This window comes from Dendrobates tinctorius, unplaced genomic scaffold (genome assembly GCF_039654945.1).
Source record: "Dendrobates tinctorius isolate UK_male_01 unplaced genomic scaffold, ASM3965494v1 ptg000035l, whole genome shotgun sequence".
Taxonomy (NCBI): domain Eukaryota; kingdom Metazoa; phylum Chordata; class Amphibia; order Anura; family Dendrobatidae; genus Dendrobates; species Dendrobates tinctorius.
Genome location: NW_027361703.1, coordinates 72,476,646 through 72,492,034, shown reverse-complemented (window position 1 = coordinate 72,492,034; position 15,389 = coordinate 72,476,646). Strand labels below are relative to the sequence as shown.

The 15,389-nt window shown below is 40.7% G+C and overlaps 1 protein-coding gene across 2 annotated transcripts in view; it reads right to left on the bottom strand.

The window, feature by feature from the left end:
* Positions 1–436: 436 nt before the first annotated feature.
* CCDC146 (coiled-coil domain containing 146) overlaps positions 437–15,389 on the bottom strand; it is a 235,049-nt gene continuing 220,096 nt past the window's right edge. For both annotated transcript variants that reach the window (XM_073573647.1, XM_073573648.1), the window contains 4 exons: positions 11,975–12,103; positions 8,291–8,428; positions 5,880–6,128; positions 437–1,468 (listed from right to left, as the gene is read on the bottom strand). In XM_073573647.1, the coding sequence (XP_073429748.1) occupies positions 1,265–1,468; positions 5,880–6,128; positions 8,291–8,428; positions 11,975–12,103 (720 nt within the window). In that variant the 3' untranslated portion in view covers positions 437–1,264. The remainder of the gene's footprint in view (positions 1,469–5,879; positions 6,129–8,290; positions 8,429–11,974; positions 12,104–15,389) is intronic.

Genomic DNA, 15,389 nt, shown 5'->3' with positions numbered 1-15,389 from the left:
TCAAGAATTGCCTAGCACCCCTGGTTTGGCATCGCTGCGTGCGAAACTCAATATGATCATACATCATTTGTCACTGAAGAGGTTTCTGCAGATCTGTGGTCAGTTGTGAAATGTCCCTTCTACGTCAGAATGATATATGTTTCCAAATTTCCCCTTGCTTTACAGCACTGCAGATTTCCATAGAAATGTAAATAAGGGAATACATTTTGGCCTCATCTATCCAGCCAGTCGTAATGGAAGACAAGCCTTGATTCTCAGCAATCAGTTAGAGGTCCCCTTTTATTGCTTAAATTCTCGAGAGAAAAAAATAAAAACCTGTGCAGTGTATTAGTTTCTATGAGCATCAAGGCCTTTTTATCCTCTTAGACTATTTTAATAGAGTTAATGGGTTTACATTTATTATAATACAGCGCACAAGAGAATTCTAAACATTAAATAGATAATGAATGTTTTATTGAATAATGTCACATTGAAGGTACAAATAGTGCTGTCCACACGGACACAATGACCCAATGTCAGGGATGCAATGGTCCATACAGCTAAAAGAAAATATTACAGGCACTCTGGGCATGATATTATTAGTTCCCTTCCCCTGGAATCAAAGCTATATATTTAATAATAGCATTTAGGTACTGTTATTAAAGGGGACTTGTCACCATGAAAATGCCGTCCAATACTTTGGCATCACGTTACAGAGCATGGCTCAGAGGTCCAGTAGGCGGTTCTAATCGGTGACTGACAACTATCTCTATGTATATTTATAGGAGGCTATCAATGAATTAGGCCGACCTCTGAGCCCATTATAAGCAGCGATCATTAAATTAAAATTTATGCTGATATTTTCCCACAAACCTATAGATCAATCTGCTAAACTCCTCCTGCTCTACAACATGATGATGAGACCAAATTCCATACAATCAATGAAAGCACCAATATATTGATCCGCATATATAGAGATTCAAAGCAAACATTCGCCGGAGTATACAAGCCCCGGAAATGGTTGCAATAAGTGGCTGCATCTAAGTCAGATTGTATGTTCAGTGTGACAGGTTCCCTTTAAATCAAACCTGATGCTGCATTTAAGCGCATAGAAAAACTGATTTAATATGAAGCTGCCCCCCTGATTTTGATTGGTTAATTAAAATTGTTTCCAAAAGCCCAGCAGAGGTCACTGTACTGACCAGAGCAACGGATTGTGTATAGTCCAAGGTCACATTCACTTGTCTACTGACAATATATTATTGTTACATTGCAATGGCCGCCGTTAGATTTCAATAGGCTTTATCAGTGGCTTTCTTATATGCCTCATGTTGGAGCAAGGTTCGCTGGGTCTGAACGGTGCCAGAGCCCCATACGGCCGCGGCAGAGGAAGGACATTTTCATCTTCTGGTATGTAAGCATTCGGCCGTTGTTCAGCTGTTGTATAAATGCCATTCGGTAATATGTGTTGCTCCTCTTCTTCTTCCATCTGCAGTGGACAAAAATGACATAAGCTAAAGTTTTATTATTAGAATTTTAAGTAGTAGAATGTAAACTACTCCTGTCACCAGAATACTTTCTATCGCAACATGTCAAATAAATCTGTTCTAAATGTGAAAAAGTCAAATTGAAATGAAATATTGTAATTGTTTCTTAACTTATATCATTCAAATGTAATTTTGAAATAAAAATAATTATTAAAAGCAGCAAAACCTACAATTGTTTGTCATCTTTATAAATTGCTTTTTAATCCCTTCAACCCCCGCTCCTGTTTTCACCTTGCTGACGAGGCCAAATTTTACAATTCTGACCAGTGTCACTTTATGTGGTAATAACTCTGGAACGCTTCAAGGGGGATACTAGTGATTCTGAGAGTGTTGTCTTGTGACAAATTGTACTTCATGATATTGGTAAAAGTTGTACGATATGACTTGCGTTTATTTGTGAAAACATTTGGAAATTTAGTAAACTTTAAAATTTTTATGCCCTTAAACCACAGAGTTATGTCACACAAAATAGATACCGTAATAAATAACATTTCCCACGTGTCTACTTTACATCACCACAATTTTTGAAGCACTTTTTTTTTGTTAGGAAGTTATAAGGGTTTAAAGTTGATCAGCGATTTCTCAATTTTCCAACAAAATGTACAAAACCATTTTTTTAGGGGCCATATCACATTTGAAGTGATTTGGAGGGGCCTGTATAACAGATACCCAAAAGTGACACCATTCTAAAAACTGCACCCCCCTCAAGGTGCATAGAACCACATTCAAGAAGTTCATTAAACCTTCAGTTGCTTTACTGGAATTGAAACAATGTGGAAGGAAAAAAATAAACATTTAACTTTTTTTTCACAAACATGTTACTTTAAGACCCACATTTTTTATTTTTACAAGGATGACAGGAGAAAATGGACCCCAAAATTTGTTGTGCAAGTTTTCCTGAGCACACCGATACCTAACATGTATGGGTAAAACTACTGTTTGGGCGCATGGCAGGGCTCGGACGGAGCACCGTTTGACTTTTTGAATACAAAATTGTCTGGAATCGAGAGCGGACACCATGTCGCATTTGGAGAGCCCAGTTTAAAGAGAAGAGACCCCATTTTGCAAACCAGACTACTCAAGGAATGTATCTAGATGTGTGATGAGCACCTTGAACTCCCAGGTACTTCACATAAGTTTATAGCGTAGAGCCGTGAAAATAATAATTAAAAAAATCACATTTTTCCCACAAAAAATGTTATTTTATCCCCATTTATTCTATTTTCACAAGGGTAACAGGAGAAATTGTACCATACAATTTATTGTGCAATATCTCCTGAATACACAGATATCCCATATGTAGTCAAAAACTACTTTTGAGGCACGGTGCCAAGATTAGAAGGGAAGAATCGCCATATTGGAGTTCAGATTCTGCTGGAATTGTTTGAGGGTGAACAAAAAAACTTAAATTAACCTTAATTATATAAAAAGTATGAATATTATTATATAGACACAAACTCTTAATAACATAGGGGATATTGTGGGTGGTTTTGAGGTGTACAGTCATGGCCAAAAGTTTTGAGAATGACACAAATATTATATTTTCACATGATCTGCTGGCCTCTGGTTTTTATGTGTGTTTGTCAGATGTTTTTATCACATACAGAAATTGCAATCATATGAGTAGCAAAAGGTTATATTGACAGTTAGAATGAGTTAATGCAGCAAGTCAATATTTGCAGTGTTGACCCTTCTTCTTCAGGACCTCAGCAATTCTCCCTGGCATGCTCTCAATCAACTTCTGGATCAAATCCTGACTGATAGCAGTCCATTCTTGCAAAATCAATGCTTTTATTTTGTCTGAATTTGAAGGTTTTTGTTTGTCCACCCATCTCTTGATGATTGACCACAAGTTCTCAATGGGATTAAGATCTGGGGAGTTTCCAGGCCATGGTCCCAAAATCTCTATGTTTTGTTCCCTGAGCCATTTAGTTATCACCTTTGCTTTATGGCAAGGTGCTCCATCATGTTGAAAAAGGCATTGTTGATCGCCAAACTGCTCTTGGACGGTTGGGAGAAGTTGCTCTTGGAGGACATTCTGGTACCATTCTTTATTCATGGCTGTGTTTTTAGGCAAGACTGATAGAGAGCCCATTCCCTTGGCTGAGAAGCAACCCCACACATGAATGGTTTCAGGAAGCTTGACAGTTGGCATGAGACAAGACTGGTGGTAGCGCTCACCTGGTCTTCTCTGAATAAGCCGTTTAACAGATATCCCAAACAATCGAAAAGGTTTCATCAGAGAAAATGACTTTACCCCAGTCCTCAGCAGTCCACTCCCTGTACCTCTTGCAGAATATCAGTCTGTCCATGATGTTTTTCCTGGAGAGAAGTGGCTTCTTTGCTGCCCTCCTTGAGACCAGGCCTTGCTCCAAGAGTCTCCGCCTCACAGCACGTGCAGATGCACTCACACCTGCCTGCTGCCATTCCTGAGCAAGCTCTGCACTGCTGGTAGCCCGATCCCGCAGCTGAAACACTTTTAAGAGACGGTCCTGGCGCTTGCTGGTCTTTCTTGGGCGCCCTGGAGCCTTTTTGGCAACAAGGGAACCTCTCTCCTTGAAGTTCTTGATGATGCGATAGATTGTTGACTGAGGTGCAATCTTTCTAGCTGCGATACTCTTCCCTGTTAGGCCATTTTTGTGCAGTGCAATGATGACTGCACGTGTTTCTTTAGAGATAACCATGGTTAACAGAGGAGAAACAATGATGCCAAGCACCAGCCTCCTTTTAAGGTGTCCAGTGGTGTCATTCTTACTTAATCATGACAGATTGATCTCCAGCCCTGTCCTCATCAACACCCACACCTGTGTTAATGGAGCAATCACTGAAACAATGTTAGCTGGTCCTTTTAAGGCAGGGCTGCAATGATGTTGAAATGTGTTTTGGGGGATAAAGTTCATTTTCTAGGCAAATATTGACTTTGCAAGTAATTGCTGTTAAGCTGATCACTCTTTATAACATTCTGGAGTATATGCAAATTGCCATTAGAAAAAATGAAGCAGTAGACTTTGTAAAAATTAATATTTGTGTCATTCTCAAAACATTTGGCCATGACTGTATATATAGGAAGCAGGTTGACCCTAGTCAGTCCCAGTAACTCTGCTATCCTGTCTAACTGCGGAGGTTAGTACCCTAAAAGTTTGACATTGTGCCCCTGCTCACCGTCAGCTTTTCCTCAAAAACCCTATTGACCCCTAATTAAACATATACACAATCCAACATCAATTAATAGTAGAATCAGACAGTAGAGTTGCTGTTAGGATTGTGAATATTTGTACTGATAAAGTGTGGTTCTTTAAATGTCAAAAGGAGGTAACATATGGAGCACCTAATGCTAGTTAATGTGTCCAAGACCGTCAAGACGTAGAGCATAATGGTACAGTTTGTTTTTTATATTTTTTTCACAATACCTATATAGCAGTTTTGACACAATAATGATTAGAAAATATGTGCTGATAGTTCCGTCATTGAAAACTCTTATGCAGTGTTATAAAATGCATGTGTGCTTGCAAGACTCTCAGTGCACCTATGTTTCACTAGTAGACTGCACAAAAAGTTAGATTCCAAGGAACAACTTATCTGAGAATTGTCATAGACGATCCCTTTTTCCCATATTTATGACTCTCAGATAAGTTGAAACTTGGATTCTGTACTTTTTTTGTGGCCATTTAAAACTTTTGGAGGATTATATTATTTCTAGTCTACTGGTAAAATATAGGTGCCTGCCATATAAACCTCAAAACCACCCAGTTACCCCCTATGTTCTTAAAAGGGTTTGTGTCTACGGTATATATTAATATTGATATCTTTTTAAATCATAGTTAATAAAGGTTAATTTTTAAAGAGTTTTTTTGTTCAATTTAACATGGCACCCTCAAAAAATTCCAGCAATATCTGAACTCCAATATGGCGCTTCTCCCCTTCTGAGCTTTGCACTGTGCGTCAAAAGTAGTTTTGACCACATATGGGGTTTTGGTGCACTCTGGAGAAATTGCACAACAAATGAGTGCAAGTTAGACAAAAATCGTGTCAATTTTCTGAATAAAACGCTGAACTTTTTTTATACGCTGGTATGAACCTGCCCTTAAGGATATTGCATTAGAGGTTTTTCAATATTCGCACAAATTATGTGCGACCTACAGTTGCCTGCAAGTTTTCTAAAATGAGGGTGTGGATTATAATTAGAGGTGTAGCTAACAACCACAATAAAATTGGTGTAAATCTGGATATCTGGTAGCGGCGCACACATTCCAAAAATGTATCGAATTTGTATGTTACTCCATCCAACAGGCTTTTAATCAAGAATGCCAAATATTGGGCCATAATCATTATCAAGAATGGAGCAAACCTTACCCTAGCTTTCTCTTGCTTCTCTAGTCGGCGTCTTTGTTCTTCCCGTAGTAGGCGTTTCCATTCTTGTTCCGTTTCCTCACTAGGCGGCAGCCCTTGCTCCATTCTCGTATGGCACCTTTGTATAAATTTCTCCTTATCTCTCGTTTCTTGCTGCAGCTTGATGTAATAGGCTTGTTGCATTGACAGCTCCGCAATGCAGGACATCATTTTACGAGTGGTGTCCTTTATTTTCTTTTGCAGTTCATTCATCTACCAAAATATTGATGTACAAAATACGAAAAGAATGGCCATGCTGGAGTGTAAATCTGTTATTTTTCCTATTCTCTTCAAACTTATGGCTTACTGATATTAAATAAGCATTTTCACTAAGGCTAGTTTCACACTAGCGCTTTTGAGTGCAGCGACGGCCTGCGCACGGCCGCCGCTAAGCCCCACCCCTGCCACGCCTCCGCCGGTAGCTCCGCCTGCCGGCGCATGACGCTGCATGCATCCTGCGTCCCCTATCTTTATCACTGGGGGGGCAGGCCGTGCGCAGTATGCGTTTGGCGGCGCATGCGTCCTTTTGACGGTGCACCGACCTGCGCCAAACACAACCTGCTGCAGTTTGGTTGCGCTCGGCGCACCGTCAAAAAGGCGCATGCGCCGCCAAACGCATACTGCGCACGGCCTGCGCCCCCAGTGATAAAGATAGGGGACGCAGGATGCATGCAGCGTCATGCGCCGGTAGGCGGAGCTACCGGTGGAGGCGCGGCAGGGGCGGGGCTTAGCGGCGGCCGTGCGCAGGCCGTCGCTGCGCTCAAAAACGCTAGTGTGAAACTAGCCTAAATATTGCCTAAATTTGAATAAATGATGGGTGATTATATTACCGCACTTAACACTACATATATTCTACATTTAAACAGGTTTAGGTAATAGCTTGGAGGACTGATTCTATAATGTTAATAAAGTTCAACATTTGGGTTTTAGCATTAGTTTTAGAAGTGTTCAATGTAATGTTACATTCCTATTGGTTTGAAATGTATAAAAAAAGTTTCTGGAGTGAATTCGGTAAAAAAAAATGTTGTATTTTGCCTTGAGGATTAGGACGACATTGAAAACCAAGACACAACTATGAAAGCTGATCTAGAAACGACGCTACCAATTCCCAGTGCCCGACGAATAGCAATATCATTACGTATAAAGTATAATTAATGTTACTTATGGTTGTGTGAGGTAGCGCTGTTATTTACTTTGGGAATTCTCGCTAGGCAGCGAACAAATCACGTCCGGCATGAATTTTCCATAAACCATAGCAGTCCATGCGGTTTATTATTCATCATAAACCATCACAGCAACAGACAGTTCACTTAACATCTGCATAGCATCCATTATAGCTTCCCACTGTAAACCCAGTGTCCAGTACGCAGGCTCTCTTAGCCTCGCAATTATCTCACCCACGTCAGGGCTCCTGCGGCTTCAGCATCCTGCACACGTTCATTCCCTACAGAGAACTCTCAGGCACACATCGCCATTGCTCACAGCCACTTCACACGTGCTGTCAGGCAGGAAGCTCCATCTCAGCGGGATCTTCCACACTGGACCAACCGGGTCCAAGCATTCACCACATGTGACCTACCCTGGCCACATTATATGGTCCATAGCCACGCCCACCGGGTCACGTGACTATGACCTCATCACAGGTCCTTCACACACTCACACAGCCTTTTACTACAGGCGTTTTCAGACCCACCTCAGGGTGGGTTTATAGGCAACCAGACCCGCCCATCTCTCTAGTTACCTGGAGACTTCTCCCTCTCATATTAAATCAGCATCTCAGCAAAGACCTTGCTGATCACACACCTATAAGTCTCCATCTCAAAGCCACCCACTTTGAGATCCCAAACGGCCATTCAATATTCTTCCATTCATCCTTTCTCCTGGAACCTCCACACAGCGCCCCCTAGTGGACACAGTGGTTACTACACCACAGTTGGCATTACATTATATTTGTATTTATATTTTGTCACCTCTGGGGTAGAGGTCTTTTTAAGGGCTTTATGCCATTTTTATGGCAAACAAACCAGCAAACGTTGTCTCATGCCAATTTAGTGCAAAACTTTGAGACAAAAATATGGTGGTGTGGCAAATAGTAGTCCAACAAATTGACTTTAACTTATGCTATAAATTTGGCATCTATTATAACGCAAGTAGATTTCAAATCCAGAACAAGATCAAATTAAGGGGCACATATCTGTATTAGACTATCGTTTAGAACATCAGTTTAAATAAATGCCCTCCAACTTCTAAAATTGTGCGTATGGTTTCTCCTTTTTATTTGCGTTTTTGGATTTGTCATTTATCTACCCATCTCTGTATACATTTGACATTAGGTGGTGCCCACCTGTCTTCCCTCTCTTTTAAATTACACAAACCTTTTTAGCAAGAAGCAGGGTGTCCTCCTTGCCATTCTCAGCTTTAATGCGTATTCTGTTTGAAAGCCTAGAAATGTGTTCGTAGAGAAAGTCCTTCTCCAGCAAGTTCTCCTCCTTCTCGGCCAGACGCAGTTCTAACTGTATTAGACAGGGGGGGATTAATAGGCATCATAAAAAACCTGGACTTCCTGATTACACAGATTACTGGGAATCTGACACTAAGCACATCATAAAAAAATGGATCTAATCGCTGCTTATGTTCTGCAGAAACCGAAGTTTAAAGGGAGAGAACCTGTCAGTCAACATATGCTGAAACAAAGGGCACCATGATCCTGACACTGGCTGCACAATTACAGCACGGTATGTTTTTTTTCTGAAGTGCTCCAGTGTTTCAGAGAAAACATAGCTTGAAGAGCCAGCTGGGAACCATTGAAAGAGACAAGCCTAGTCCACCCCATGTGAATGGTGTGGAGGAGATACCAGCTAGGGCCTGCACTGGACTAGTCTCCTCTGTTCTTATAATCCCCAGGTGGATATTTAAACTATAGTCAAAGCCTTTCAGAGGAGGATATCTGGCTGACATTATGCAGCCAGGCTCAGATTTATGAATCAATTGATTGTATCGCTTTCATCAAATATGCTAATTGGGAGGCATGGTGCACCCTTGGTGTGGCTCAGTGCACTGCTCCACTCACTGGTTTTGCATGGTCCCACCTTCCTCACTAATGTTTAACGAGAAAGTTCAAGTAAGCCATTGATAACGTCATATAAATCAATAACTAGAAAAGCCCCTGCCACGGGCCTCAATATCGCATATTCACTTTTCCTTGCTACTTTCTATGAGATTAATAGAAACTGTATGTGTGATCAGCAACTGGAAACATCTCTACGTGGTTGGGTGCAGTCAGGCCTCATTCTCACCTCAGTATTTTTAATCAGTATTTGTATGCCAAAACCAGGAGTGTGTCCAATACACAGAATAGGTGTGTTTCCACAGTCAGGAAACGCTGCGGATTGGAGGCTGCGTATCTATTTATCTTGCAGAAATGCTCAGTCACCGCAAGATAAATAACACAGTCTAATGTATACGATGCAGTGATTCTGCATGTGTTCAGTGAAGATGAACGAAGAGGAAGTCAGTTCACCAGTAAGCAGAAGCAGTAAAATTATTTATATTGGTTATATCATGCAGGTGCTCTCTGATTCGTATTTTTAGTTGTCTGGACGTACATCCAACATAAGACAACTCACACCGGTCACAATTAATTTTGTATATTACGCTACTAAAGTTGCAATTAATGTAATTTTTAATTTTAAAATTTAAAGTATGATCAGTATTGCTAAACTCTTTAGACACCTGCGCATGCTTGCATGTTTTACAAATATTAGCACCGCACCTATAAAAACCTTTAGTAGTTAACCAGTTTTCTTTAGGTTTATTGCGATCCAAAGAAAACATGCTTGGTGATAATATGCTACCCAGCGATGGAGCCCTCCTAGATACTAAAGTTTCGCAATACTGATCATACTTTAAATTTTAAAGTTACATTAATTGCAACTCTAGTAGCATAATATACAAAATTAATTGTGACCGGTGTGAGTTGTCTTATGTTGGATGTACGTCCAGACAACTAAAAATACAAATCAGAGAGCACCTGCATGATATAACCAATATAAATAATTTTGAAAGAAACATCTCAGCAGCCTCAAAGCACTTCATAGAATGTCATGCTAGAAGCACATTGCATTTTAAGGTACAGGGGATTGAGCGGGTGAATTTGTCATCTCAAGGGGGAGACATCAGACGATGTCTTCTCACCCGAGAGGCATTTTGGATCTATCTCCTAAATACAAGATATCCGAAAGGTCTAAACAAAAGACATGATTTAATGTTGCATTATTGTTAATGTTTTTATCGTGTTCTGTTTGAACTATGAGGTCTGTCTGAAATGTCATGTGATTACTGGGAGTAATTCTATTGGAGAGGTATACATATATATCCTACCCAAGATGGAGTCTGGATATGGCTGCGACAAAGACCATGTAGGTCGAAACGCGTAGCCTTATCTTGTTCTAACCTGGTTTGGTTATATGGAGAGACTCATGATGTGTATTTTAAACCGATTCAATAAAGAAGAATTTTAAGCAGCTGGAGCTGAACTTTCTCCTTTCCTATGTGTTCAGTGAACACATGCGGAATCACAGTGCGTACAAAAGCCAGCAGTGCTTTTGGCGGAGCTGCATCCAAAGCGCTGGCATTTCGGAACGTGGAGACATACCCTTTTGTTTTTTTTCTGCAAGTTCCACTCCTGGCTTTGGCATACAAACACTGATGCAAAATACTAACCTGTGAATAAGGCCTAACATAGTCTGAATTATGGCCACCATTATAAGTTTATGTCCTCACAGCAACATTTTTTTTTTTTTTAAATGCATCCAAAAGTGAAAATGCTTACAGAGGTTGTCCACTACTAGGACAACTCCTTCAAGATCAAAATGTTTGGCCCCTATAAAATAATAAAGCCTATCCTCCCCTCCCGTGTCGGCGTCACAGCTCCAGCTGATCTCGGACTTCCTCTTCCTGCTCAATTTGAAAGGACTTTGGGAAAGTGATACCAGCGCTGATTGGGCATTGGATTCACATGTCATAACGGCATGGGAGCCCCGGGAGACGGAGTGCCGACTCTGTGGGAATGGAGCCAGCACCAGAGGTGAGTATAAGCTTTATTATTTTATGGGTGCCAAGTGACAGGTATGAGAAGACGTTGTCCAAGTAGTGGACAACTTCTTTAACTAATGATTAAAAAGCAGTTGTGTAAGTGAGAGAGCCCTTTTAAAGGGTACCACTTGTGTCCCCAAACACTATTAATCTCCAGATATCAGGTTAATCTGCATTTTAATAGCGTTCTAAAGCTGTAAGGTCACCATACAGAAGGCCCAGCTACCAAGTGGAAATTAACATTATGCCCTCGGCTTTCAGTCCTCGAAGCACCACTCTATAGTGAGCAGTATAACCTGTCACATTGACTGACAGCTCACTCTGCATGGATACGACTAAACAGTAAAATCGCCAGTTTTGCTAAGTTTTTTTATTTTTTTGGAACTTTTTGGTTGCGGATTACATGTGTGCTTTGTCTACAGCATGTTTAATAAAGTTAGTTTTATTCACCAAAAAATTCTTGTTGTGGTTTTTCACCTCATTGCTTTCCATGGGTGGGAAAAAAATGCTGAAATAATTGATATGCTGCAGATTTAAAAAAAAGTGCAGGAGTCCTCAAATTCAGTCAGCAAAACATAACCAAGCATCTGCAAGAAATCCCCGGAATCTAATAGTGTCTCATTAGACACTGATCTAATGCAGATAGATATTATATATATATATATATATATATATATATATATATATATATATATATATATATATATTTCCATAATAAATAATTGTATAAGTGTTTTTTTTTTACTGCTTCTCCATTACACACATGAAACCTTGGTCTTCTAGGGCACCCCTGTCCTCTCCTTTGTTCCCTACTGCCTTATTTTACATACTTTTCTTAAGTGTATTTATTCCCCCACTACATATTAGACAAATTTCAAACTTTGTAACTTTTGTATCATGAACTTTAACTTTTACAAATGCACCTTGGCAGATATTTAGTTTGTTAGACTGGATGCCATCCTCACCTCCTCCATTTTCTTCATAAGATCTTGTAGAGATGGATCGTTTCCGTCTAGCATACGTATCCGGCTTTCTTTATTGGGACTCTGTGCCAGGTCCTCAAGTTCAGCTACTCTGTCATTACACTGGGAAAGCTGTTTGACAAAAGTTATAAAACTGTATAATTATATTTACTGACTGGCATCTACCAGTAAGAAATTCACTAAACACAGCGGGGTCATGTAAGGCCATTGTCTTCTACTGGACCACAGCTTCTGGATGTCTTTTTCCAAAATGCTCATTTTTTATCTAGAGAAACCATTCATCCTATTCTAACAACCTACTTTATGCTGTGAAAGTAAAGGCTTTTACATGTCTGCAGCTGGACACATCATGGTATTTGCCTACATTAATGCGGAATTATTCAAGAGGTTGATGATGAGCAGAGAATGGAACAGGACTCTGTGTGTGACTGTTCAATGTAGTAAGAGTTTAAGGGAAAATTGTGCTAAGTGTTCTAGGAAAAAGGAATAATTTTTTAATACAACTAGATGATTTAAAATGCAAAAATAAACTCTTCAGTCACTTACATATCAGGATCCTTAAGTTTTAAGGAGAACCTGTCTCCAATTTAAATAAGGACAGTCTTTGCTCTTGTCTTATTCCTGCTACTCATCTGATTAATTAGTCTGGTTTTTTTTGTTTCTTTTTTTTGGAGAAAAGCAAAAACTGTCATACAGTTGTAATGTAGGTGGCCAGATGCAATGCACAGAAGACAGGAGGCAAGAACAGTCAGTGAATGGTGTAATTTACAGTAGATATGACAATTGGTAGTATTAAACAAAGCAAATCAACAATTAACCAAACCATATAATGATGCAATTGTAATAACAATGAAAGCTCTTCACAATATAATGCTAATGTTCTCTTTACAAGGAGGTTACACCCTTTCACAGGAGTTACCATGTAAGTTCTTCCTGCAATTCTGGCCCTTGCAGGGGTCACCGAGTTTTCGTGCTAGGCCGCAAGTCGTTCTGATGAAGTCTATGCAAGAGCGCTGGAGCTTCCCACTTACCAACCGGCCCCCTTCCCTCATGATGTCCTAGCCCACGTCAACCCCGGTACCATATTTTAGAGCTGGAAGTGACTGCCCTGCTCACTCGCGCTGTACCTCTGCAACTGCAGGCGTGATCCTCTAGTCGCTGTCTCCTCGCGCGTCTTCAGTGCTTGACCGTCGGCGGATGTCTCCTCAGCCTGGGGTGGAAGGACTGGGTCTCGACTCTTGCCGACTGTCGTCTGGTCTATGGAACTTGACTGACTTAGGGCAAAGGTCCTGGTCTTGACCTGCGCCATTCAGGACTCCGGATCATGACTGATGCAGTCTAGACTCTGGGTCTCACCGTGCGTTGTCTGGACCTTGTCAGGTGATGAGCGGTACTTTAGTGGCATAGGCTTATCGCTGAGGCCTGTCACACTGGCCTCGACGCCATCCCTGGTCCACGGCTGCTCTGCTCTCCCCTTTGGAGCCAAATCCTCTGCGGTATTGTGCTCAGAGCATTTATATCCAGGAACTCTATCACGCGAGTCACCTGACCCGGACCAGCACAAGAACTTGCTCCCCCTGCAATTCTTCTGGTGCAAATTGGTTCCACCTGTTTTCGCCCGGCCAGCAGATGGCAGTCTTTCTCCACTAATTTCACATCACACAAAGGTTCTTCAGGGGTATCACTGCTTCCTCTTACTCAGTTCTAGGATTATTTGTTGCCAGTTTTTATGGTCTTCACAAGTGGGTGTAGCTCTCTTACTTCGCTAGGGGCATACCTTTGGGCTTCTCTGCATTATTAGGCCTCTTTCACGTGTCCTAAAATTTCCAGTATTGGAAAAACAAGTACTGGTGTTATCCGTGTCTGTGTGTACATGTGTGGCAATCATGTGCACCATCAGTGACATGACGTACTGGAATAGAATGTAGAATAGAAATGACAGTGGTTTAGATGTTAGATGTGCAAAGATATAGACAGACAAATAGATATCTGTGAGATATTTACAGTATTTTGCAGACGATGATATGCACCAGACCATAAGACGCATCCCAAATTTGGGGGTGGATATAGCCACCGTGCTGCCCCTGGGTTTAGTAATGGAGAAGTTTCTGTGAGACCCCCCCCCATTACTAACCCTGTAGTCAAAAGAAATAAACCTATATACAAACACACACATCTTTTCTTTGTAAAAATAACTCCCTGACAATTTCACTCTTTCACCCATTTACTTAAAAAAAAATCCATGCCAGTCCATCGTAGTCCCCATGGAGATTTCACAACGACTCCAGTCTTCTTCGTCCAGCGTATGGAGCCCCATTCAGAAAACGAAAACTAGAGCAGCATCCATTGCTGGTTCTCACTCTCCACTGAGAGAACCTAGGTGCTGTGATGAGCAGTGACGTCATTAAGGTTACCATATTTTACAGCCGCCTTTCACATAGCGTCACCGGTCATCATTCTGGCTTTCACGCTGCATAGTGTGAGACCCGGCGGTTGTGAATTGCTGTAACCTTACTGATGTCTCAGCTCCTCAACAATGAGGGATGGTCTTATTAGGCTGGGAATGGATCTTCCCAGCCTATTAACATCAGCCCACAGCTGTCTGCTTTGCTTTAATTGGTTTTTAAAAATGGGGGGACCTCACATCATTTTTTTTTTTTTAGGGTCCCCCACTTTTTTAATAACCCGCAAAGGCAAAGCAGGCTGCTTTGAGCTAATATTTATACAGTGTTCCAAATTATTATGCAAAAAATATTTACTCATATGTTCTCTAAATTACCTATATGAATTGCAGTCATTGTTATTTTCCAGTCATCTAATATTCTAGTATAATTGCAATGCTTTTGAGCAAACTGCCTATGAAAACAGTATATTTTTAAAAATAAGAAACACTTAAAATGCATGTTCCAAATTATTATGCACAGCAGAGTTTTCAACCTTTTTATTTTTATTTTGAACAAAAAAATGGTCAATTGTGAAATTGTAATAAGCATTATCAGCTTATTACAAAATGAAATCAAACAGTTTTCAAGTCAAAACTTTATTCTAGGTGATGTTACATTTGCACATAGGACCCCTTGTTCGAAAGAAGCTTCTGAACTCTCTCATCCATTGAATTTGTCAGTTTTTGGATGGTTTGTGCTTCAATTGTTTTGCATGTGGACAGAATACCCTCCCAGAGCTGTTGCTTAGATGTGAACTGCCTCCCGCCATCATAGACACTCCTTTTGATGATGCTCCAGAGGTTCTCAATGGGGTTGAGGTCAGGGGAAGATGGTGGCCACACCATAAGTTTGTCCTCTTTTATGCCCATAGCAGCCAGAGATGCAGATGTGTTATTTGCAGCATGAGACGGTACATTATCATGCATGAAAATGATCTTGCTGCGGAAAGCACG